The 25,999-nt window shown below is 39.9% G+C and overlaps 2 protein-coding genes across 6 annotated transcripts in view; one reads left to right on the top strand and one right to left on the bottom strand.

Moving 5' to 3' along the window:
• cep350 (centrosomal protein 350) overlaps positions 1-16,186 on the top strand; it is a 29,908-nt gene extending 13,722 nt beyond the window's left edge. For all 4 annotated transcript variants that reach the window (XM_062555612.1, XM_062555611.1, XM_062555609.1 and 1 more), the window contains 23 exons: positions 139-275; positions 454-622; positions 1,029-1,252; positions 2,107-2,270; positions 3,202-3,309; positions 4,306-4,409; positions 5,120-5,241; positions 5,346-5,545; positions 6,264-6,460; positions 7,030-7,117; positions 8,313-8,453; positions 8,558-8,715; positions 9,197-9,366; positions 9,608-9,777; positions 10,662-10,788; positions 11,180-11,340; positions 11,461-11,591; positions 11,680-11,753; positions 11,894-13,632; positions 13,757-14,239; positions 15,176-15,322; positions 15,430-15,552; positions 15,901-16,186. In XM_062555612.1, coding sequence (XP_062411596.1) covers positions 139-275; positions 454-622; positions 1,029-1,252; positions 2,107-2,270; positions 3,202-3,309; positions 4,306-4,409; positions 5,120-5,241; positions 5,346-5,545; positions 6,264-6,460; positions 7,030-7,117; positions 8,313-8,453; positions 8,558-8,715; positions 9,197-9,366; positions 9,608-9,777; positions 10,662-10,788; positions 11,180-11,340; positions 11,461-11,591; positions 11,680-11,753; positions 11,894-13,632; positions 13,757-14,239; positions 15,176-15,322; positions 15,430-15,552; positions 15,901-16,068 — 5,305 coding nt within the window. In that variant the 3' untranslated portion in view covers positions 16,069-16,186. The remainder of the gene's footprint in view (positions 1-138; positions 276-453; positions 623-1,028; positions 1,253-2,106; positions 2,271-3,201; positions 3,310-4,305; positions 4,410-5,119; positions 5,242-5,345; positions 5,546-6,263; positions 6,461-7,029; positions 7,118-8,312; positions 8,454-8,557; positions 8,716-9,196; positions 9,367-9,607; positions 9,778-10,661; positions 10,789-11,179; positions 11,341-11,460; positions 11,592-11,679; positions 11,754-11,893; positions 13,633-13,756; positions 14,240-15,175; positions 15,323-15,429; positions 15,553-15,900) is intronic.
• Positions 16,187-18,698: 2,512 nt separating this feature from the next.
• Positions 18,699-25,901, bottom strand: serpinc1 (serpin peptidase inhibitor, clade C (antithrombin), member 1). 2 transcript variants are annotated; one of them, XM_062555900.1, is made up of 8 exons: positions 25,748-25,901; positions 21,987-22,356; positions 21,532-21,747; positions 21,303-21,440; positions 20,109-20,327; positions 19,666-19,840; positions 19,256-19,320; positions 18,699-19,033 (listed from the first exon to the last, which is right to left on the bottom strand). In XM_062555900.1, the coding sequence occupies exons 2-8, from the start codon at positions 22,353-22,355 to the stop codon at positions 18,851-18,853; spliced, it is 1,365 nt and encodes a 454-aa protein (XP_062411884.1). In that variant the 5' UTR covers position 22,356; positions 25,748-25,901; the 3' UTR covers positions 18,699-18,850. The 2 variants fall into 2 exon arrangements, with proteins under 2 accessions (XP_062411884.1, XP_062411883.1); XM_062555899.1 differs by lacking the exon at positions 25,748-25,901 and adding an exon at positions 24,601-24,891.
• Positions 25,902-25,999: the final 98 nt, after the last annotated feature.

The raw sequence follows: 25,999 nt of genomic DNA, 5'->3' as shown, positions 1-25,999 counted from the left end.
GTCCCTGGTGGAGCATTTTTGTTATCATAACATTCCCACATGCATATTACATTTTGAACATGATTGTTGCTGTGCAAGTTATTGAGAGAGTGTGAGAGCCACTCCAACATGTATATGTTGTGTATATCTTCATTACAGTGTCAGCAGTGTAGTAAGCAAGCAAGGAAATAGTCCGCAAGATGACTTGAAACTTGAGAAGTCAGACACACAGTCCTTCTCCCCAATGGAATCCCATGCATCATCATTCAGCTCTGGGTCTAGTTCCCTAGACATGGGTAAGATATGATCAATCTGTCATAGTAAAGGACTGATTGTATGTCTCACATCTTTAAGATGCGATATTCTCTATTATATTTAGCATGTTGGATGGATTTCCCCTTCTAATTGGTTTGATTTTATTATTTATCTAATCTAATACAACTATCCACTTTTCTTTCTTTTTTTTTTTATCAGAGGCCAGTGTTGATGTCACTCTGGTGGGAGATGACTGGTCTGCAGTCGTAGAGCCTGGACGTTTGGGTTCCATGAAAGAGGGCTCTAAGGGGAACTCTGCTCACAGTTCTCTTAAAGGCTTGGACACTGACAGTACAACAGGGGCTGCTTCAGTTTACTCATTGCATAGGTATGTGATCCTCCCGCATAGGTATGTGAGAGTGACCGGAAGGGAGGGGGCACAGGCACCAGTATATGGTATGGTGTTGTCATTTATATACATGTAGTTTACGGGCAGCCCTGGCCTACTGTAAAGGCTTCGAGCCTGTAACCGGAGGGTTGCTGGTTAGATCCCCGACTAGTCCTTGGCTGAAGTGTCCTTGAACAAGGCACCTAACCCCTCACTGCTGACAGCGCTGCTGTTGAGCAGGCAGTTCATTCACGGAATCAAAAGAGTATTTATACTTATACTTATACTTCAATTCAATTCAAACTAGTAGTACTGATGTCAGTATTTTTTGTAGCCATAACTAATGATATGTTTTTTTTGTGTTGCTTATTATTGAAGTGTTTTCTACCTTTGTTCTCTTACACAGCCTATTTGTGCACAGCAAGACAAGCCAAAGAAGGACAACTGTATGTCCCTCAGCTGACTCTGATCCAACCAGCTCTAAGGGCAGTGTTGATAAGGGAGGGATTGTGGAATCACCTTCTCCTAACTGGGCTCTTCACAACACTTCTGCCATCTCTTCATCTCTTCATAAGGGAAATGACAGTCCTGCCCCCAACAGTCGTGTTGCCGAACCATTAGTAACTGCAGGTAAATCTAGGTTAACAGGCCAGCTACTTACACAAACAATAGAAGGGGATTGTGTAATTGTGTGAAGCAAGCATTTTGGCTTGCGAAATGTTATCGGATATAAATGTGCCCAAAAAACTAATTGTGGTTCTGTTAGAGATGCACTGATATTGAATTTTAGAACTGATATCAGATATTTATTGGTTTGTTGTGGCTGATACCCATACAATAACCGATAATATTACTCTTAAAAAAAATGTGAATTGGGGCACCATTTAAAGGGGACATATTCTGCAAAACTCACTTTTTGCGGGCCTTTGTGTTCATATTTAGGGCTCTACTGTTCTTATAAACGCTCCAAGCGTGAAAAAAACCCATCCATCCGTTTTCTGTAGATCAGTAGAAAGACTTTGGTGTCAAGAATAGTATGATGCTGTGAGCCATTTGGATTGCTCCCTTATTCTGATGTAATACTAAGGGAATTTGCATAGACCAACCCTAGCACCAGGGTCTAACATATGTGGTTGGATGCCGGCTCTGTTTGTAGTCATTTTCACCTGTGAAACGAGCAGCGTAATCAATACACGCAGCCGGAGGCGTGGCCAGCCCAGAAACGGCTCAATTTGGGAGAGACCAATTCTAACCTCGTTTAAAAAGAGGTATAATATGTCCCCTTTAATTGCAGTAATTTTAGCTTCTACTACCCACTGGTCACCTTTTTACCAATATTGTTTATTTTGTGATGTGCTTTTTCCAAGTGAAGTATGGGCACAGTGTATTTCTAATGCAAAACTGAATACATTTTAAAGTTTTAAAAGCTCTTGTTTTAAAATAAAAACAGAATGTTGATGTCTCACACTCTCTGTCTCTTCTAGGTGGGCTGCAGTGTGCCCCAGGTGCCTTACAACAGCGAATGGCAGCAGAACTCATGTACTTGGACTCTATTGAGGAGTCCATGCGACAGCTAAGTGATGTGGAACGTATACGTGGGGTTTCCCTGGCACAACAGGAGGCCTTGTCCCTAGCTCATGTCCTCAAGGTGTGTGTGTGTGTGTGTGTGTGTGTGTGTGTGTGTGTGTGTGTGTGTGTGTGTGTCTGTGTCTGTGTCTGTGTCTGTGTCTGTGTCTGTGTCTGTGTCTGTGTCTGTGTCTGTGTCTGTGTCTGTGTCTGTGTCTGTGTCTGTGTCTGTGTCTGTGTCTGTGTCTGTGTCTATCTTAAACTATGACTCAAATCCTCAGGTGATCTTGAGAGCTCAGTGTACTGCAATTTGATTACATTGGCACAGGAGCATGCACTGACTTCTTTAAAGAACCTGAGTGCTCTCTTGTGAACAGACCCGCATTTCCACCAGTTTTGCTCAGAACCAAGCATGTGCATGTGTCATCAACAGAGTGTGTTTGTAGGCATAAACTGGAGTTGTACCAGAATGGTAGTTTTGATTATTACTGTAGCTTTCTAGCCTGGCTAACGCCTCCCACTTCTCAAATGAGACGTGGTCTGGCAACCAGACGTTCATTTTCTCGTATTTGAAAAAATGCCCAGATCCGTTCATTGGGCGCCACGGATGTCTATCAAATACACATAGCTCACCCAACTCGTTCGTATGCAACGCTAAGGGCTGCCGTAAATCCTTTGGCGTCGAATGTAGACGCAAGAAAGCAACGGAAACTTCTCGGATGTTCTGTGATTGGTTCGCCAACATCAGGCGAACATTTGGGCGTTAGTTTCCAGACTGGCTTAGCAGCGGGATTGAAATCACCGCGCAAGGCAGTATGGGAAAACCCAGGCTAGTAGCTTTCTGCAGTTGTTCTGAAATTAAAGAAGTGAAGGAGATAAAAGCGTGAACAAGCGTAAAAGCGTGTTATTTCCCATTGCCAGTGTGTCCCAGGACACATTGTTATATTATTGTGTATATCTACTGCATGTGCTATGATGTAATATCTTATTCCATGATTTTGTGTCTTATTCAGTCCCAGCAACAAGCTCATGAACAGGACTTGCACCAACTCAATGTGAAAGCTGAGCAAGATTTTGGATCGCAGATAAAGGTGGAAAGTGCACAGCAGAGAGAAACACAGGTTTGTTATCCTCAGGTTAGTCATATATCATGTTGTGGTAAAAGTCAAGGAACGTTCTTTAATTGGCTCTTGAATAGGAAATTACACTGGCAGGCCTTGATGCACCGTTCAGATTTTTTTGTTTATATCAGATATTTTTCCCTGCCTGTTTACATTTTCGAAGAGGCCCATATCAGATATCTGTGTTTGCATGGTTCACTTATTTGCTTCACTTGAGACAACCCGCATGCACACAAGAGGGTTTGGTCACTGAAATGAAAGCATACATACAGACGGCACTACAAATGCACAGAATAGCACAAGCTTCAGCTTCCATTATTAGCCTATTTCAGTGGCTAGTAGTTAACACTTGTTTCAAAGCTTGAAGTTTACAAAATAGGCTACCGGTTTGCAGATTTTCAATTTCATTTCACCATTCTGCCAGTTGTGCATGTGAATGCAAGATTATGCGTGATGTAATGCGAAAAGGTAATTGATTGTGGCCATTTTCAATGATGCGCAAGTTCAAAATGACAGGGCATATCTGATCCGTCCCTTTACATGATTGTTGCATTGGCACATATCCAATTCATATCTGATTTATTTCCACATGCATGAAGCCTGAAAACGAATATCAGAATCCATTTGCTTTTTTCCTGTTTACATGTTCATGATGCTCATTGCCTCATGTCACATATGAGCCAAAAATTGGTTTTGGGTCACATTTAACTGATGGGGTAAACATAGCCTTAGAGTGAATAAAAAATAATAATAAAAAAAAATTCTCAGGAAAGGACTGGACAGGGATTTTGGTCAAACAGATGTATCTGAAGCCTCAGCGAGAAACAACTAGCTTTGTGATAGGCTAAATAAATTATCTTTGAATTCCCTAAAAATTGTATTGTTCAGTTACAGTTATCATACTTGTGGTCTCCGCCTCATTATACACGAGTGAGGTATATACAGTCTCTTTCTCTGCATGTTTGTGTTCATTTGAAATATTTATCCCACTTTCAGATTGCCAGCACGTTGAGTATTCAGTCACCTGCCATCACATCCCACCGTGACGAGCCTCAGTACTCTTTTCTAATGCAGATCCCAACATCCTCCAGAACTGTCAGGTAACTGTGACCACCTCAATTTCCAGTTATTCTGCTTGTAAGTTTGTTATTACAAAACAACATTTTAAAGTGGCGTGAACCTATTGCAGTGATTGGGATTAGGCTCAAGCCCTAGTTAAAGTTCAGGAAAGGTTGATGCCTTGGGACATGAGACCTGTCTGGTGTCTTTGACAGGGATGTGATTCCTCTGGATTGATCTGAAATTAATGTCTGGAATTTTGTTGTTTATTTGTTGTTAGAATTGCTTAAAAATGTTTTTACCATGTTGTAAGTCACTAAAGAGTCAGTCAAATGTAATGTAATGTAATGAAACGTAATGTGTGTGGAGGGGTTGGAGGCTATTTCAACAGATCATTGCTATAGGCCAGTGGTATTGACAGTGGGTTTTGTGCTTCTAATTCACATCCTTCATATCACTACTCAAGTAGTCCGTTCACTAGATTTAATGGAAACTGAAAGCAGATGAGTTGATCAGCTGCATTCTAAAGAATGTTTGATTCCAATTCTGTGTGTGTGTGTGTGTGTGTGTGGCAAAAAAGAAAGGAGAAAATGAAAAAACAATCATCATATAACCATGTAACAAGGCAAGGTGCTTAGTTCATGTTGTTTAATTTGAAATGTGAACCTTTTGAAATGGTGACACAAATCCTGCTAGAAACATGTTTTTTCCATAGAATGTAATCTAATCCATTTCTTATATTGTCCAACAGTGGCAGTGGCACTCATATGAGCGCTTCCTTGTTATCATTTGAGCAAACAAGCAGCGTTTTGGAGGAGGCCCAGGACAATGCCACTCCCAGCGACAGCATTACCTCCCCTCATGATGACAAAGGTATTTGATAATGTAGGACCATAGTATACCCTCAAATGTAGGTAAAATGTCAAAACTGACTGTCATTAACTCATAATGGCAAATAATTTCCACTTTCAAAACAGACAGCATGTCAGTGGCGACAGAGTACTCTCTGAAGTTTGATGAGTCTATGACTGAAGATGAGATAGAGGAGCGGTCGTTCCGATCGCTGCTGCCTTCAGAGTCTCATCGCCGAGGTACACTGGAGAAGAAGCAGAGCCGGCATGAAGAGTCGGAAGAGGAGCCCGCACAGGACCTGGCTATCTCTCTGGATTCTTCCAAGGTTAAGACTTGGTTCTCATTGCTCAAATCCAGTGTCTTTTAACCAACACAGCTAGCCACCTGCCAACCTGTACACATTTTTATATCAAAGGACGTGGCACTATTTGTTACTTAAAATTTTCCAAAAACGAGCAGACTTTCCACTTCTCCGAGAAACTGCAGAGCATGTGAATTACAGTCTCTTGCAAATCAATTTCATGGAAGAGAGAGAGAGAGAGACAAGACATTGAGAGTTTATTGTCATCTCCCTCACTGTCTTTCCTTATGCATAGCCTGCTGCAACAATATATGAAGGCCGATTAATTTTTCTCTCTGGCTAGAGGTGGTACTCAAAAACTTTCTTCAAGGATGGCAGGGCTGCATAGCACTTTTTCCAGTTTGGACCCATAAATGCATTCTGACCAGCAGTTTTCATCAGAAAAAAGTGTATGAACAAAGCCTAACTTTTTTTTTTAGCCACAAAGCTGCAATAGATCAGGTTTCCCAGACACTGCTCTGCCTATGAATTTATAATATGTTGGTGAGCCTCACTGTGTGGGCTGATGTTGGCATGTATTTATCAGTGTAAGAAACCCCCTTAAGTGTATTGGACCATTGTTGCCGAGTGTCTGATTGCTGACCCACACTATTGTTTTTGATATTGGGCAGATAATTGTACTTGTTAACTATGCGTCATAGTCACATGCTATGCTAATCGGCTTTGGCACATGCTTTGGCAGGCGTTTCAGCAAGACAACAGTATACCTTTCTCCAGTGGACAGAACAACTTCTCACGGTTTACCATGGAGATGGTGCGGCAGTACATGAAAGAGGAGGAAGTGCGTGCACAGCATCAGAGTTCTTTGCTGCAGCTTCGCCAGCGAGCACTGAAGGAGAAGACCAGAGCAGAGCTTGCATGGCTGGAACACCTAAAAAAGTATGAATGTATTATACACTTTCCTCCGGAAGGAGTTTGTAAGGATATTTTGTCAAATTAATCAGATTAAACCATAAATGGCAAGCATTAAAGGAATGCGCTGACTTTTTGGAACCTACGTTTATTCACTGTTTTCCCCAGAGATAGGCAAGTCCTCTTTTAAGACGTCTCATTCTGAAAATCAGCAAATTTGTCTGCCAGTGCGTTAAACAAATTTGCTCTGAAAACAAGCAAATTTGTCTGCCAGTGCGTTAAGTAAATTTGTATAATGTGCTGCATTCTATATTCTACATGAAATTCACTTGAGGAATGTCTTTCTACATGACCGAAACGTTGTGTGAATAAAGTTTTTTTTGCATGCGTAATGGACAGTGTGCGGGGCTTCTTCTACAAGCTGCATTCTACATGCCATCAACTTTGACTGAATTTCCTGTGCTTTGGTAGCTCAGTTTTGGTCCCATCACTGCAAATTACTTTGTTCCCTCTGTTTAGTTATGAGTTTGTGACTCCATGTGAACTTTGAGCAATCCTGAAATTTGCACTGTTAAAACAAGTTATGTATTCTACAGGCGTCTCAGGGATAAAGGAGAAGATGACAAGATGCCACCAATTAGGAAGAAGCAAAGAGTATTGTTACTGAAGCTGCAGCAGGAACAGGTAATATTTTATAGTTGTGTAGTATAATTATGTTTTTGGTCTATACCTGGGGTACCAAGCCTTCCAAAGCCTTCAATGCACCCTCAGTAGAGTCAATGAATATCTGATCTAAATGGAGAAATATAGTTGCAAGTAGCAATGGCATTTCTTAATCCAAAAATGCACTCACATGTGGTGTGGGTGTTAAAATCTAAACATCAGATGTGTGCAGTTTACATTGGTACATTTTGAGCACTTACTCACTTCCTGAAACAAATATGATGAAATGTTTATGTATTGTGATAGTGCCTAGGCTAGGTAGGCTAGAACCAAAGATGAATAGCATTATAGCTAATGTTGTGGCACCGGACTGGCTTACCCCTGCTGCTGAGAAAGAAAAAAAAAAGCTATAGAGAATACTGGATTATGTATGGGTGTGGCTGAGAAACTCCAAATGCAGGCAATGGATCATATCAGATCAACTTTACTTGGATACTTGGTTGGATTTCATCATGTCTAACAGGAGGCTTGTAATGTAATGTCTTGTCATTGCTCACTTAGGCAGAAATCAAGATGACTTATTGTCATCTCCCTCACTGTCTTTCCTTATGCATAGCCTGCTGCAACAATATATGAAGGCCGATTAATTTTTCTCTCTGGCTAGAGGTGGTACTCAAAAACTTTCTTCAAGGATGGCAGGGCTGCATAGCACTTTTCCCAGTTTGGACCCATAAATGCACCCTCAGTAGAGTCAATGAATCAGTAGAGTCAATGAATATCTGATCTAAATGGAGAAATATAGTTGCAAGTAGCAATGGCATTTCTTAATCCAAAAATGCACTCACATGTGGTGTGGGTGTTAAAATCTAAACATCAGATGTGTGCAGTTTACATTGGTACATTTTGAGCACTTACTCACTTCCTGAAACAAATATGATGAAATGTTTATGTATTGTGATAGTGCCTAGGCTAGGTAGGCTAGAACCAAAGATGAATAGCATTATAGCTAATGTTGTGGCACCGGACTGGCTTACCCCTGCTGCTGAGAAAGAAAAAAAAAAGCTATAGAGAATACTGGATTATGTATGGGTGTGGCTGAGAAACTCCAAATGCAGGCAATGGATCATATCAGATCAACTTTACTTGGATACTTGGTTGGATTTCATCATGTCTAACAGGAGGCTTGTAATGTAATGTCTTGTCATTGCTCACTTAGGCAGAAATCAAGAGACTTCAGGAGGCCAATAAAGCTGCACGTAAGGAGAGGCAGTTACTGTTGAAACAACAGGAAGAAATTGAGCGTATGCACTCCACCACCCTCAGACTACGAGAGCGGTTAAAAAGTGCTTGCCACGTGGTCAGTATTAATTGCAACTACCTCAGACATCAATATTAAAAAGTCACCATATTAAGTTGTTACCTTTTTATTGAAATATATTTGTCTTTTGACTTCCTCTCCAGGAGCCCACCAGCTTTGAAACAATGGAGGAACCGGTCCTTTCCAATATGAGCATAACTGATGCTAACTCACGTAGCGCATCTCCCGTTTCTATGTCGGGTAGTGAAACTAGCAGCATTATGCAGAGGCTGAAGAAGATGCACAGCCACATGGATGAAAAGTAATATCTCCTTTCATTATATTATATTACTTTAATTTAAGTATCTGTTGGAATAGATCCTGGGGATACAAATGCAGATTAGGGTAATGGAAGAAACTGGGATGCAAATCCTTGCAAACTTGTAGTCTTCCAAAGAGAACATAAACTAATACCTCATCAGCTTCAACAAATAAGCAGAGGTTGTCCAGCATGATGTACTGAAAAGGCCTTTATAGATTACTACCATAAAAAGTGTTTCAGGTATTACCGCAATTTCCCAAATATTAGCTTATACATTGATTTTGCAAAATGTCTTCTTCAGCTATGAGGTTAATACACAGGCGCAGTTAATATGGTATTAATATGGTTTTGTTTGTTTTAACTTGCATAAAACACTGTCCTGCAGCTTATACACAATGTGGCTAATACACAGGAAATTACTGTACAGACGTGTGCAATGATTATTCAGACTGTTTACCACAACTTTACCCTGTTATCTTAGGTTCTTGACAAAGAGAGAGCAGCAACTCATGCAGCGTCGGAGCTATGCAGAGGAGCTCTTGCAGTGGAAGCAGCGTCTTGATTCTGAAGAGAGAGAGATTCGTAGGATGGAAAGGCAGGCTTTGGCTGCCTGGGACCAGGATATGCCTGAAGAGCTCCCCCACCGAAAAGGTACATGTGCATCACTTACTGATATCAGTTTTAGAAGACCGCATTTGCAAATTCTCATGGGTTTACAGACAAGCAGTTCAGGGTAATGGAATTCATAATGTAAAGCAGACATACTAATGTGTAAGTGTTACCATACGCCATCAAAATTAATTTGAAGCCGTTATTATAAGGTACAATCATTGCACCATGATGGGTAGTAACTGGTTAACCCAGTTTTTCACTCCAATATTTCTGTCCTCAGATGCTGTAGAGCAGAATGCATCAACAGTGCTTTCAACGTACAGTGGATCCTCAAACCTTCCCTCAGCTGAGAAGCTAACAGAGCATTCTGATTCGACCCAAAGTCAGGTCAGCAGCCAACATGCAGGTGCTTCCTTTTCCCAGGAGTCTGATTCATCATTAAGAGACCTGGTGAGTTCTTGGGCAAACCCGCTTTTATTTTGATGTTTTGATGTAACAATGACAGCAAGTATGTGTGAATCAGAACTGATGATGTGTTGCCAGATGCAAAGTAGACAGTGGATTTTTTTTTAATGAAGAGGGAATGGGCCTCATTCACCAATATCCTCTTGACTGTGTTCTTAAGAAGGTCTACGAAATCTCAAGCAGATTCACAAAGGTGTTCTTAAACCTCAGAATTGTTCGCAGTTTTGTTCTTTTCATGGTAAATACCATTTCTTCTTAAGTTGACAGGGTGTGCCAATTGTTAGCAAAGATAAACGCCCTGTCAGTTCCAATAAAAGGGCATGATACTGCAGGGCCGTGTGCACACAAATTTAGGCTGAGGCACCAGCTTTCATTTGTACCATAAATTATATGCTACATGAGCAAGGCGATTTGTATGACAAATGCTTTGAAGTGAAAGCACTGCTGCAGGAATTGAACAATGACAACAATAACAACAATCATTGTTGTTAAATTTAGTAGTTAGTTAAAAAAAAAAAAAGTAATAATTGTTATTTGTTGTGTTCGTTTATTTTAAAATACCTTTGTAAAATAGTCATAATATTAGTGCCTAATTTGTTAGACTGGGCAATTGTTATCAGGTGTGAAGGGGCTGCACCCTTAGTTAATCTGTTTCCATGGGCTACACTCATTCAGTCATTCACCCAGTGAATAGACATAATTATTTGCAAGCATCATTCTACACAATGATACATGCAATTGAAAAACAGTAATAATAAATGGATAATGGAAGAGAAAATATTTTTTGTAAACATTCATCCTGTTGTTATAGGTCACTTTGAACACAAGTGTAGTGTATGCCAACTAACATAAATATCTTTACTTCCTAGTCTCCTTCAGGAAAAACGATTTTAAGCCCATCACACCACCTGGAAAGCAGCAATGGAGGCAATATCAGTACCAGTTCTGGTAGCATGAGGCAGATCTGTTCTAGTGACCAGATCTCATCTGTGAAAAGTAAGTAGAGGATATTGGAACATTTTAGGTTCTCTAAACGTAACATTAATCTGAGAAGAGCATAGAACATAACCAGCACTGCGGTCATCTTGATGAACCCTTCCAAATACCTCCCATACCCTTTTTTTATTATTATGTTGGATTCTCTCGTTTCCAACAGCAGCGTCTCTGCTGTCTCCATCTCCATTCCTAACCAATGAAAAATAATTATGAATTAATTATTGATTTTAGCCCCCATGATATTTTATGCAGGTATACTTTGCAATGTCAGGTATTATATTACTCTATAGAGCTTCTATAAGTTGCTATCTCTCTGTTAAAGTATCAGTTGTGTGAGTGGATGTAGCATAATGGTGAACAAGGTATCTCAAGGATTCCTGCTCTCTTTCAGAGTCGGCATCAGATCAGAGCAGTATTGAGGGCCGCATTTCTGCTCTCAAGGAAGAACTGCGTAAGCGCAAAACCGTTGTGCACCAGTTGAAAAAAGAACAGAAGAAACGCCAAAAAGAGCGACTGAAGGCTCAGGAGGCTAATCTCCTGAAACAGCTGGAGGTGTGTAGTCCTTCATTGATTAATCGCTCTTGAATTATATCTTTCCTCAATCCTAGTTTCTGTTTGCTTATTTGACAATCATCGACAATAATCATATGATGCTTTGTTTTACCTTTTAAGTCATATAATGACTTAATTAAGAAGACCAAATCAGAGTTGAATAAAGACCAGGGAATCACATTGACCGTTAAACCAGAAATCAAGAAGCTTACTGCAGAAAAAACAAGAATCAAATCATCTCCACATCAAAGGTCTGTTTATTAAGATTTATTTCATAAGAATATAATTGGTAGTTATGATATATTTGTGTTAAGTTTCATTGAATTCTCCCCTACTCAGGCCAGAAACAACCAACAATTATGAAGATGATACAAAGTCTGTGGAAAGTGACCAGACTATCTCAGCAAATAGAGGTATGTTAAAGATATTATTTTGTATTGTTTTGGCACAGTGTTGCATGTGTGGTCTTAAAGATGTTATCAGGTATAATTACCATAACTCTTAATTCATTGTTGTATGTCTGTTCAATCATGTATTTATTTTCTAATTTCAGAGATTATAACCTCATATGGAAGCACCAAGTCAGGCTTGATCCACGAAGAGAGTTTGTCTGATGAAGATCCTCCCACTGTAACTCCAACACCAGTTTTGGGTAGTCCAGACCTCTCTAACAGTCCAAAGAATGTGGTGTCATCTGAGTCCAAGCCTAGGCATATATCACAGGCATTGTCCACAGTACAATCTGTCAGTGAAAACATTGTATCTCTGAAGTCTGAGAAATCCAGAAGTGAGCATGCTCACCTCTCCGATGTCTCCCTTAATCTGGAACTTGAGCCTGAGATCCAAAAGATGCACTCACTGAGTAGCAAAGACCTGGCTGAAGAGTCCCGCAGTGTAAATGGCCAGAATAGTGCTTCTAAACTAAGGGCTGATGATGGATCTTACAATGGTACTGATGATGTCAAAACCACACCCTCCCTTCCAAATCAAATGTCTCCAGTGGAACATAAAACCTCAGCTGATGGTTACAATGATGATTTTGAGTCCTTGGCAGAGTCCTCCCTAATGGCTTCGGGCAAACATTCTACACCCTCCACCCCAGAAGAGCAAAGAAAATCATTCCAGAAGTCTGTAACAATTAGTGAGGATGAAATTGGTGAAGAGATTTCCTCAAAATCAAAATCGATTAGTGATCTCCGCTCTGAACACCTTCTTGAGCTCAAGAGCCAAACTGCAAAATCTACACATCAGGATGGAGGAGAGGACTTAATCTCTGGAATATCCACAGAATCGTCCTCTTCTAATTCACAGGTTTTGTCAGCAGTGAACAGAATGGATGGTTTCAGTATTGGTGAAAGAGTCCTTGTAAGGAATCTTCAGTTAGGTACTTTAAGGTTCAAAGGCCAAACTAGGTTTGCCAAGGGGATCTGGGCTGGAGTGGAGCTCGATGCATCAGAAGGGAGTAATAATGGAACCTGTGATAGTGTGGTATACTTTGAATGCAAACCAGGCCATGGTGTCTTTGTTTCCCCTAATCATATTTCTCGCCTACAAGAAGATCGTAATGTTGATGTTGACACCACAGATGATGAGGATTCTTTTGTTGATGACACATCACACAAAGAGCCTTTGAAGGACCAATCGCAACAACAAAGCCATGTAGATAAAGACAGACAAAAATCTGATGAGATGTTTTACACTGGAGACAAAGGTCACTTTGATCAAACCGATAGATCTTGTGAATTGCAAAACAAGCTAACCACATTAGGGAAAGATTCTGTGGCACCAGTTTTGAATTTGGAACTGACTAACTCTAACCTCATTTCAGATTACTCCAAAGATGAAAAGTGTTCATTAATTAATGGAGAAAGCATAGAAAACAGATATTCTCCCCTGCCTACATTAGAGAAGTCAAACTTGAAAGTGCAGGGTCAAGATGTGGAACTTTTGACTTTCCCTGACTCAATTGGCAATGAAAAGGGCCTTGATACCAAGATTTCTACCGATGAGAAAAGCGATGAACAGTGTGAGGTTTCAAACAACTATGAGAAAGCAAGCTTCAACACATTTGCAGATCAGCTCTTCAAAAACTTTGTGACCGATGCTGTGAAACAGTACAAACAGATACAAAAAGTTAAATTTAAGAAGATAGAAGATGCCAATCTGAAGAAGGATGACTATGGCGGTTCTACAAAGACAGGCTTACCTTCAACCAACATTAAGATGGATGAATTCTCAATGTTCCATGAAGAGGAAGAGGATATAACTTCACCAGAACTTTATAACAAACAGGTGCGTAATTAGTCCCTTTTATTCTTTTTTTGTGTGTGTGTGTCTTAATTAACTGAAGCAAGACATTTGAATTTCTGTGTTTTGAGTAATTGTGTCATCTCAATTGTTGGCCGTTCTGCCATAGGAGAGTCCTGTGTTGGATGCGTCCGGTCAACAGGAGTTGGCTAAGCGTTTGGCTGAGCTGGAACTTAGCCGAGAGCTGTTGGATGTTTTAGGAGATGAACCAGGAGATGACTGGTTTGAAGAGGACTTTGGTCTCAGTTCTCGGAAAGAGCAAAGACAGAAACATCGCCACATATGGCAGGAGGGAGGTATTTCAAGTACATTTGGCTCAGGTCCGATACAACAGGTGATGACTCCTCCCAGACCAGAGCTACCTCTTCAAGCCAGAACAATACCTGAGAAACCTGCCATGATTGTGCCTCATGGTATACCAGAAATGGAAAAACTTGTGTATGCTGCAACTCAGGAAATCTGGGACAAGTGCAGGTTGGGAAATGGTACATCACTGGCTGGATTTCCTAGACCTCAGGCCTCAGTCGATTTCTTAGGAGAGGATAACACAAGTGAAGACCAGGCCACTTACTGCAAGCAAAGCTACAAACAGGTAAAGTCAATCCACAACTAAAAGACGTTTAAAAACACAACCTCTTTAGATTTGAGGGTTTTAATCCTTATGAATTAGATTATAAATTCTACTCACTTCCTTTCCCATAATGAAATATAATGGTTAAAGAGTGCATTATAATCCCAATCTCAAAATGTTTACAGGATTTGGTGTAGCTTCCTATGTTAAGATCAATCAATCTTAAAGTCATCGAGCTCGAACTCAAGGTTTTTTTCGAAAATTATGCATAAATCAACATGCATAGTCTAAGGGTGTCCAGATGCGTGAACATCAGTGTCAACATTCACTCGAATAGATATTTTCACCAACACATAAGTTATTTATTTATTTATTTAATAATTGTTGTAAAGTTAAATCTTAGACCAAACCTCAACACACACAAATGACAAAACATTACATAATAAAACTGGAAAAGCACTCAGAGAGCACAAACCGCCTCCTGGATCCAGACGGTGATACAGATCACTCCCAAAATGTATTCATTTTTTCCTTTGGTCATTTCAGACCTTTCCTGAAAATCCATCCATAATGTTTTGAGTTATCTTGCAAACAATCAAACGAATAAACAGACAGGTAGACAAACAAACAAACCCCAATGAAAACATAACCTCCTTGGCGGAGGTAATTACGAAAAGCAATGTTCTGTGTTCTGTAGAACCACTTTGTATGTTCATTCTAGCGTAAATTCAAGGGTTCTTGTTTTCATTATGTGCAAGAAATGCTATTCTTAAAGAGTATCACACTGTTTTTAACTGCCTGTAGAGCACCCAAGTAACTTAACTGTTATTGGATAACTAGAGCCATTTTATAATGAGATGCATCACCCAATCACATTTATTATATTTCAATCAATTATAGGAAAAGGCACCTCTTTTGTAGAATGGTTCTTTTACAATTATTGCATCTGTTTTTCAGGCTGTTTTTGATTTATCGTGGGAGGTTATTAAGGATGTATTTGCAAAGGATCATAAAGCAGATCAGCCTCAATGGATGAAGCCTCAGCGCATCAAGTCTTCATATTTTCATGGAATTAAATGTATGAAGGACATGCAAACAGTTCAGGTTTGTTGAACATGTTACCCCGTACAAGATATTTTTTTTATTTCGTCATATTCAGATTATTTATTAGGATTCCAACACGATCTGTAACCTGTGTATTTTTGTTCCAGGCATTTCTTACAGAAGAGGTGTTAAAGTTGTACGGTTTGAAAAGAGAGCACAACCAGAAGACCGACTGGCAGAAAATGCTTAAGTTTGGCAGGAAAAAGCGTGACCGAGTCGACCATATACTGGTAATCAGACATCACACATCAGACATCATCCTCTCATAGCACTACTACAGACAATTGCACTCATTGATGCACTTACTACACTCACTGATGCACTTATTGTGGTTTTTAAATTGGTGTTAGAATTGCTCTTAATAGCTTCAGATGTTTTTACCATGTTGTAAGTGGCTTTGGTTTAAAAGCGTCAGCCTAATGTAGTGTAATGTAATGTAATGTACAGAAACCAATTATTCAGTCATAGAGAAATCAAACGGCTTGATTTCAGCCTGTTAAGCTCACTTGTTTTACAAGAAAAATCCTTACTGCTGTATTATTGTAATGTTTGGCTTCCCTGTTTTCTCTTTCTTTCAGGTTCAGGAATTGCATGATGAGGAGTCTCAGTGGGTAAACTATGATGAAGATGAACTGTATGTAAAGATGCAGCTGGCTGATGGCATTTTTGATGCTTTGTTAAAGGACACAGAGGATGTGTTGACCCAAATCCAGGAGAGGAGATCAAATAGAGTTATTTCCTCCTGAAATCTTTAGATCCAGACTTAAAAGAACTTAATTAATCGAGACACTTTATTCTCGAAAAAATACATTAAGTCAAACATTAAATATTCTAGGTCTGTTTTTTTTTTGGGGGGGGGGGGGGGGGGGGAGAGGTGGCCAATGACTTGCAAAGCAGTCTTTAGTTTGATTTATTCTGACAGACCAAATGATTGTTGCTAATATACTGATGTTCCACAGCACACTTCAGAGATATGTAATGATCAGAAGACAAAATATCAAATGGACTTTTAACATGGGAGGTGAAAGGGTAGCCTCATGTGCATTAAATATATGAAGAAAAAAAAACAATATGTCAAAACAAAATTGGTTTCTCACCATGTAATCGTACCCCTAACCCCTAATGTGTTTACTTCTGATTAAATAAAAACAGAGATTCAGTCTGTCAGTCATTGCCATCACTTGAAATGTACTAGATTAAAAAGTTACGGTGAGATTGTTATTGATAACTTCTAAAACAGTGGTTATTGCTGCCTCTTGTACATTGATTTTACATTTGAGGTTTATGTACATTTTGGCAATAGTTTATTTCAACCAATCACTGTGGATTCATTATATCCAGGTTTTGCATTTGTATTAATCTATTTATATGTATAAAAATGTTGAATTGGTGAAAGGGCTTCTGGCCTGGTGGTACAGCTGATCTTGTTAAGCATGTACACATGTGAGCTAAGGCAGGAGTTAGGATGAGATTTTTGTATACTGTAGAAAAAAATGCTGATCAAGGGCTTTTCCATTAGTATGAATGACTTTGGAAATCTTGTGTATACATACAGAGATAGTAGTACAGTAGTTATTTCTTGACATGACTTACTAATATATCCCGAGATTTTGCACTTGTTCAGTGATCAATCTTTAACTGTTGCTGTGTTAATAATAGAAAGGTGCCATTACCTTTCTGAAATTGAAGAAGCTTGTTTCAGGTTTTATGGAACCGTACACGATATAACTCAACTGCTTTGAAATTGCTTTTCAATTGTACACAATTGTTATTTTACTGCGTTGGATTATATTGGCCTTGGATTATGTACATTTTAAAAAGTATTTTTTGAAAATGTAAATAAAGTTGATTTCTTGAAAGCCACCCTACTGTGCTGCTAATTTTTAAAAAGTTTTATTCACTACTCATCCAAATGTAGCCTAAATACTTTCTTTTTATTATTTCCATAAAGTAATAGATATACCAGCATACTGTGTAACTTCATACTGCAATCAGGATACAGCTCCTACTAGTAACAGTAATTCTTCTCTACAGGATCTTAAACCACACTCATACATGCTCATACTCATGCTTTTACATTCACACCTTCTGATGTTGTTAATATAGAAAGACTGAGCAGAATAGTACAAGATTTAGGATATTTAACACTATGAATAAGCGTGTTGTTCACGCAAATAAAATCAGCAAAAGGACATGCTCCAGTGTGCCATGTACAATCTTTGAGATTTCAATAATTGTACTGCATTTCATCCTCACCAGTGGAAAAAGAAGGGCTGTGCATAGGGATTTTGAACTTTGATGGTAGTGGTATATCTTACCAACCTGTAGGGGTCACTATGATATGGTGATGCGATGGATATGGATTAGTGTACAATGTAGAGTGAGAAGAAGTGACGTAAAGAAGTTTGTGTGTACAACTGCTCTGTGTGCTTACTTACAACGTACAAAACAACATATTGGCGACGAGGATGGCTCTACACGGTCTTAAACCACCTCCTCCGTCTCTACAATCAGGTGAATCAGCAATTGGCTTCGAGGACTGGGAAAGGATTTTATATTCTATGACAAATGCCAACTGAGCTCCACTATGCTGGGCAGTGGTCACATGCCCCTCTAGAAGCCATCAAGTCCTCTGGCCATCCGCGTGAAGCCTGTTTCTGACAGTGTGATCAAAGACATTCACACCAGCGTGCAGGTGAAGGCTGGAGTTAATTGTGTAGGGCTCTGGCAGGGCTCCTACTGTTCCTCCTAGAGGAAGAAAGATACTGGTCCTCCTGTTAGGTGAAAGACATTCTATCACCCTGCCCAGCTCTCCTATAACAATTACCTATCTCCTGAAATCCTGAAAGCAATCCTTCTGACGAAGGAACGTATTGATGTGCCATGCCATTCTGGAAGGGTTGGACTACCTGTACAACCTTTGTAGGCTCCAGGTACTGGTTTATGCTACCAGTAGTGACACTGACCCTATAGTCAAAAGAGAAACTAATGAAAAATCAGTCAAGAAGGATAAAGACGGACAAATGATCAGTTGCCATCAGCTATGAAACCATTCCTGTTTTGGGGGTCGGCTCATTATTTCCCCTCTTGAGTACAAATTAAATTCATTGACACCAAAGCAGGTGAAACTGATTTTACAACCACCTATGCTACGTAACTGGCCAGACTGGCCATATACTGTATATATATATACAAATCCCACAACTGTCATTGACTTGGTGCTATTCTCCTATGAAAAAGTGCTCCATTATTTTGTTTAGAGCAGTGTAATAAAATATTATAATTTGAGTGATTACTGCTGGGGACCATATCATTGATGGGCAGTGAGCAAAGTCTGTTGAATGTGAACTAGCTCTAAACAAAGACTTAACAGAGATGATTTTAATAAATGCACTCTTTATTTCAGACACATATTAACAGCATCCACCATTATTTCATAGTATTCCTTTGAGAATTTAGAAAACTTATTGTGTCAGTTTGCTTCCTCCTCTTCCTGCCTATTGCACTGTCCTTTTGCTCAAGGACATCTCATTGGTTACCACCGCATGGATTTGCCACACGGCCCATGAAGATAATGGTATTGATGGTGGACTCACGGATGAGCAGTAGGAATGGTCGGTTGGCAATAAATACTTCACGGTTGAAGTTTATCGAGCGACCAATGGCCACGACTGCCGTGGCAGCAGCTGCCTCACTTCCCTCTTCGTTTACCTAAAGGGGAAATATCAGAACTGACTAATACATCACAGCAATACATCACATTCATGTGCAAACACAATTATATTGTTCGTCGTTTCTGCTTGGAAGTTTTAGGGACAATTTTATAATGGCATCATTCAGACAGGCTTATGATTTTTAGAAATTCACAAAAAAAAGCTATAATTAACATGTGACATGCATCTTGACAGTATAACATCAGAAAATCAGCTTTACCTCTAGAAATGATTTATGGAAGGCATCCGAAATGTAAATGTCATCTGAATCATCTGCAAGTAGTCCTGAAAAGTAACAGATACAGAAACATTACTTGAAATAAAAGAATCTTGTTATAAACATCATAACAATTGTCGAAGACGTAAGCTGATGGCATGGCTGAATGGGCATGGCTCTGTGTCCATCTCCATGCCTATTCCTCTAAGTTGAATAGCTCACAAACCATACAACACATACCAAACACAGCACATGTTACAGAACTTACATAATCCTATGTTATATCATGTCCATCTGTACAATTTACATTTCATTGTCAATCAAATTATATTTTCATTGTGGTCTTAGTCATTGATGATTTAAAAAGTGATTATTTAAGTTATTATTTTCATAGGAAAAGAGTTTGTGTGTACCGGGAAGGCTAGAGTGGTGTGGGCTGAAGAGGTGCTGCAAGCCCATATTCTGCAGCTTCTCCTTCAGACTGAAACCATCTTCAATTTGGAAGCGTGGAATTTGCACAGCCACTGATATTTCCTTCATGTTGTCCAGCCAGCCAACCACCTTCTTCAGGTCCAGGCTTTTCTCCACCTGAAGTCAAATCCACAATGAAAGAGTTAAATTGTAAAAGACGGCAATTGGACACAATAAAAAAAGCATGCTTTTTAAAATATGAATAAATAAATTAACAGCTTGATAAGCAGCTGTTTTATTTTCCACCATATACTATGAGTTGGGATTTGCATTGGCAAACCAAAGAATTGAAAAGAATTAACAATTCTTTTGGGTAAAATGGCCATGCCATGCTTATAAACTACACATATATTGGTGGCTGGCCACCATACAGTATGATTAATACCTCAGACAGGCTGGAGCCTTTTGTTGGAAGGATCAGCACCATTGTTATGTCTTCTCCACGGTATGGCATTTCAAGGACCTTCACTTTGTCGTCAGGAAACCTTCCATACCTGAACTTTGTTTCCTGATACATCATGGGCACTTGGCAGGTTTTTTCATCACTAAGATAGAAGTCATCATTCATAACATTGTCCTTGTCGAACTTGTTTTTCCACTGGCCCTGTAGTACAGCACACATAAAGTAACTTTACAGTGAATTTGGTTTGAGTTCCTTGTAACGACTTCATTTCATTACCACACTATTGTTCAAACAAATATGAATTAAATGTGTAATAGCAAGGGCCCTCATTTAAAAGCCGGGCAAAGTGCACCAAGCTACAGTAAGTTCTCATGCATGAACTATAGCTTTCGTGTTGATTGTGGGAACCATGGAGCTATTGACGTGTTTTTTTAAGTAGATTTTTGTGCTTTTGTTGCCTTCACTGACAGTGTAACGGTAATCAGGTGGTATGTACTGTAGCTATGCAGAATAGACTCCTTCCCAACCTTAAGAGTCACTCTAGTGAGAGAGCTAGCAGCCTATAGGCTTGTTAGCTTGATTGCTAGTGCGCTCGACCCCCCACCTGAGGGGGAGCGTACCTATGTTCCCCAGGTCCTTTGTTCCCCACTTTGTATGGGACCGGGGAACATAGGACCTTTTTTCCCCTTAATTTTAAAAAGGGTCCTATGTTCCCCGGTTTTCTCAAAAAGGGTCCTATGTTTCCCGGTATGTATTGCGACTGGGGAACATAGGACCCTTTTGGGGAAAACCGGGGAACATAGGACCCTTTTGGGGAAAACTGGGGAACATAGGGATGACCCCCACCCGAGGTGTTGCGTGTTTACGGGTTTAAGTGTGGGCGAGTGCAGGGCTGAACTGCATGGTCAACACAACACAGGCTGACTGGAAGCAAGTGGGAAAGAGAGATGGGGTGGGCCGAACTCAAACCCAGGTCTCCGTGGGTACTTGGATGCAAATATGGTAGCCTATGGGTGCTGTAGCCAGTTGCACAACAGCACCCCCACCCCCCACCAATGTTTTTTTAGCAATTGAATTTGAATGATAAAATTAGCTTTGGACATTTGATTTTGCACTTTGCCCATCTTTTGAAATAAGGCCCGAGGTATTCATATTTTTCTGCTATTATCTCTCTACCTTGAAAAAGATGGTGTTCACTAAAACAAGGACAGCGGTACTGTCTATAGAGCCTTTTGGCAGAGTGTCCTGGATCCTGTTCTCGGTCTTATTTGAAATCCATTCATTAATTGTCATTCTTGAAAGCTCCGGTTTCTCCTGTGTAGGACAAATTAATCTTAAAGCATGATAAACATATTGAGGTGAATGATCCACACGGATACGATAATGATCCCTGATAGAGTGTCACCTTGAAGTTGAGTGGTAACAGCTTTGCCCCATAAACCAGCTCACTGATGTTCTGGTAAGTTTCATTGAATCTCAAAGACTTTTCCCCAAACAAACGGTTGGCTGAGACCAGCTCTGTTGTCTTGTCTTTTTTCCGATAAAGACGGCAGTTCAGCTTCGCAAAAAAGAAGTGCACCTGGTCAGATGTCTTCTCTTTTATCGTATCAAACTCAAACACCTATGGAGGCAGTAGCAAATATAAGAACAATAATTAGTCCACTAAAAAGAAACAGCCTGCATAATAATAAGTTCCTCAGCCACACAAATGCATGACTGACTTGAATTTCTAGCAAGAAAAGAAATAAGCCTGTTTCTTAAGTCTGTTCATGTTTACCATTACATAAATAAGAACAAAATTGAAGCTGCATCTCCACAGTGAATATTTTTTAGCTTCTGTCATGGAGCTAGCCATCTTACGTTCATGATTTGCTCCAGGGTGGTGTTGCAGGCTCCCAGCTTGGTCATGGCGAAAGCTGTGGAAATGCTAATTGGGGACATGAAGATGTTGCTATCATCAGGCTTGCTCTTAGCAAGCTCTTTGAAGAGAGAGAGGGCAAATCTGCTATTTGCCTTTGACAGCTCCCATACTCGGGGGTTGGTGGACTCTGGAACTGCTTCAGCTGCTTCAGTAGGGTCCTCAGTCTCTGGCTCTTCTGGTCTACGATAGACACATAATGGCTCCAGGGGGATGTCTTTGGGCTTGGCACTGCAGATGTCTCGGTTGGCCTGGGCTGTGCAAAGTATGGGCAGGAAGCACAGCAACCACAAAGACACCAGTGGCTTCATCCTAATGAAATCACAAGATAAACAATCGGACCTGTGAAGTATGGATATGCCCCCCCCCCCCCCCCCGAAAAAAAATAAATCAACAAAAATTACACCTTACACTCATACAAGAAAAGCTTTTACATTTAGAACTGCATTTCCGTGAGAAAATGCAAATGCATAATGTATGGCACCCTGGGGTCATCACAAGATCTGGTATCTTGTGATTTTTCCTGTGGGAAAATAACATGGGATTCTTTAATTATCGCACCTGTTAAACACTTGCGGGCACAAATAAGGCTGAAATGCAGGCGTTTTGCTCAACACACATGCACGCACACACACACACACACACAAACATACACAGTAGACAGGCATGAACACACAAGCATGCACAAACACACACAAGCATGCACAAACACACCCACACGCACAAACACACCCACACACAAGCTCCACACACACACACACACACACACGTGCACACAAGCTCCACACACACACACACACACATGCACACAAGCTCCACACACACACACACACACACACACACACACACACACACACACACACACACACACACACACACACACACACACACACACACACACACACACACACACACACACACACACACACACACACACACACACACACACACACACACACACACACACACACACACACACACACACACAATCCATTTTTGCTTGATTTTGGATGAGCATAAAGTGTCTCAAATTTACTCACTCAGTCCACCCACTATGTCTTTTTCAACACTTCAACACTTGATTAATCTTCTGAAGTTAACCTGCTATGGACCAGGCTATTTCTGTGGCATAAATTCCCATAGTTACCAAGCTGGGATTCATGTAAACCACACTAATGGAATGACACTCTCACTAAAATTAAGTAAGTATTTTTTTTGAATAGCGCTTTTCACAGATAAAATCACAAAGTGCTTTCCAGTACATAATAAAATACATATAACAAGAATAAAAAAGGCAGACATAAGATACCCACAACAAAACAGGTCCCCAGAGGTAAAAAACAGTTAACCCTCAAACTTTATAAGTGATTAGCAACACTTATCGAAATAAGCCAGGTTTAGCCTTTAGCGAGGTTGATGGAATACCCCTCTGATCCACAGCCTCAGCCAAGCCACACCAACTCACAAGATGACAAACAACAAGCTACAAGCTGCAATATCCAAAACACAGTGATCCACAACACTGACAGCAACAACATTGCTATTTGAAAAGGGCCAGACAGGAAGGCACTCAGTATTGGTTTGGAAAATGCAAGAAGCATAAAAAAACCACACGTCATATGTCTTTTCATACTACTTAAGGCCCCTTGGCTGATTGATGGCATCTGGGTCATTCTATGAAACGGATGCCATTTCCAGAACATTTGATGAGATGCAGAAAGCACAAACTAGAGCCAAAGTGTGTTTAAAGCCTAAAGCTAATAATTCAAAGGTTCTTGAACATGATGAACAAGAAAATACAATTTTTTGGAGGGTGATAATGTCTTTAATGTTGTGGATAAATTGAGAAGTAGTTCACTTTGTACTGAAGATGCCCGTTTCCTTAATCCATGTGATTAAATTTAAATATAAATGTATCACTGATCATTACAAATTACTTTTCCTTTTTCTGTATTATTTTTCCATGAATCAAACCAATGCAGATTTTGAGAAATGATCTTAGATCAAATTAAGATGATTCCTGTTTTTCTGTAATCAAGGACCAAATACATTTGGTGTATAGATCGCCACCAATAATGCCAACATTGGCACTACTATGAACATAAAGTGCAGTTTTTGTGGAGAGGTGTTGTGCAAACCCCACACTATTAGATCCACATGTGGCTGTGTAGATTCTAACTGCTTCACATGGCTGTTTTATGTTGAATTATTAAAATAAAGAATGAAACAAAAAATAAAACATTTTAAATACAAAAACATAATAATACTTAGACTGTCTATGGGTAAATATGTTCAATGACATCAAACATGTTTAACCGTCAGCCTTTCAAGCCTGGTCTCAGAATGCCTTGTGTCTTTTTATGTCTTTACAACATTTTGTAAGATGAAGAGTAATCTATTCTTTTTTTTACTGAACTATTATCCGGCATATTTGCAACAGGAAGCTGTTTTACTACACACATTACTGCTTATAAACTGAGGTTAGTTGATCTTAAACATGACTCCCCCATACAACTCTCCTGTGACGATAGCAAGCCAATAATAGACATTTCTTACCTGCGTTTCTGTTTGTATTATTGAAATATACCACTGTAAGAGTTTGTGCTGCTGCAGACTGAGGTAAAAGAACTGTTTGGCAGGGTCAGTGGCCTGTAGAACATTATGTTGTGTGTACAGACGGCATATTTTGTGCTCAGCCCGACCTTTGAGCTATTGATCAGATCAATGCAAATGTTAAGCTTAACTACTCGGGGTTTAAATGACAAACTACATACACTAATTTCAGAAAAGGATCCTGGAGTTCCCATTGCCATTGGTACCCTGATATTTCTAGTTGACGTCAACAGGATGAGCGGAACTCATATTTAATCAAAGACATAGGCTACATTTGAAGTGGTTGAAGTAGATAAACTGCGGATCGAGGTGACTGAAATATTTTCCCCTGACAGTTGGACTAGCTTGCCTCTTTCTTTGGCTAACTCTGAGTCAGTCTTCAGCAATCATCAGGTGTCCCAATGGGTAGGGTAGATCACAGAGTGATGATTAGTATTTTACCAGAAACTGGTGACTAGAATAGAGTATTCGATCATTCCTTGAAGCTTTTACTGCTGTCCTCCTGGTTCACAAACTTTACCTGGCCTCTTCTGGTTTTGAATTTTGCTCTGTTGGATTTTATGCACTAATCTCAAATATTTTACCTTTGAGACTTATATAACAACCCTTTGAACCTCTGCTTGAGACTGGACTGAATTCATAGAAACACTAAACAGTATTTACTTTAATTAACCTTTTCAAACTGATTTTGATGGTGGCCACTGACTATAGGGAGACAGCATTTCTGGCATTGTCATTAGAACGTCTGGTATTTCAATATGTAACTTTAGCGTATACTGTGTAGGAACATGATCCATTCCATCACTTTTTGATGCTCTGGATAACCCTTTTGTTTCGATTTGCTTAGCTGTTCAGGAGAAGAACGCAAGAACTCGCAATGTTCTTTTCTTAAACAATTAAGTAAAGAATGATTTTTGCCGGATTCAAAAACGATCGCTTCAGCCAATAGGCCTTTTCTGCTGTTGTGCCTGGTGAAGCTAAAGCGCTGAAAGTGTTAAGGTTTGCATGCTGTGAAATAGGCACATCACATCACCTGGCGGAAATTTAACCTTTTTGTCACATCATGGGAGAGATTTCAGATGTGCATTACCTGTAAAATGTGTGTCCAAAGGTCCCAAGTGAGCCCTGACAAAAAAAGGCAGCACCTAAAGGGGAAAAACATACAACAAAACACAATATGAATATATGTTGTTTGTTGACTAGGGAATTTTATGTATGATGTGGAGGGGATTTGTCTAATATAATCGGTGTGGTGATGCAATTTGTGGGCTTGCTGGCTGGCCATGTAGACTGTGACAGGAACTCCTTATATGGACTAATGGACATGGTTGGCTGATTGGGA

Source organism: Sardina pilchardus, chromosome 15, assembly GCF_963854185.1.
Source record: "Sardina pilchardus chromosome 15, fSarPil1.1, whole genome shotgun sequence".
NCBI classification, from domain to species: Eukaryota; Metazoa; Chordata; class Actinopteri; order Clupeiformes; family Clupeidae; genus Sardina; species Sardina pilchardus.
The sequence above is the reverse complement of the archived record's forward strand: the minus strand, read 5'-3'. Positions and strand labels throughout refer to the sequence as shown.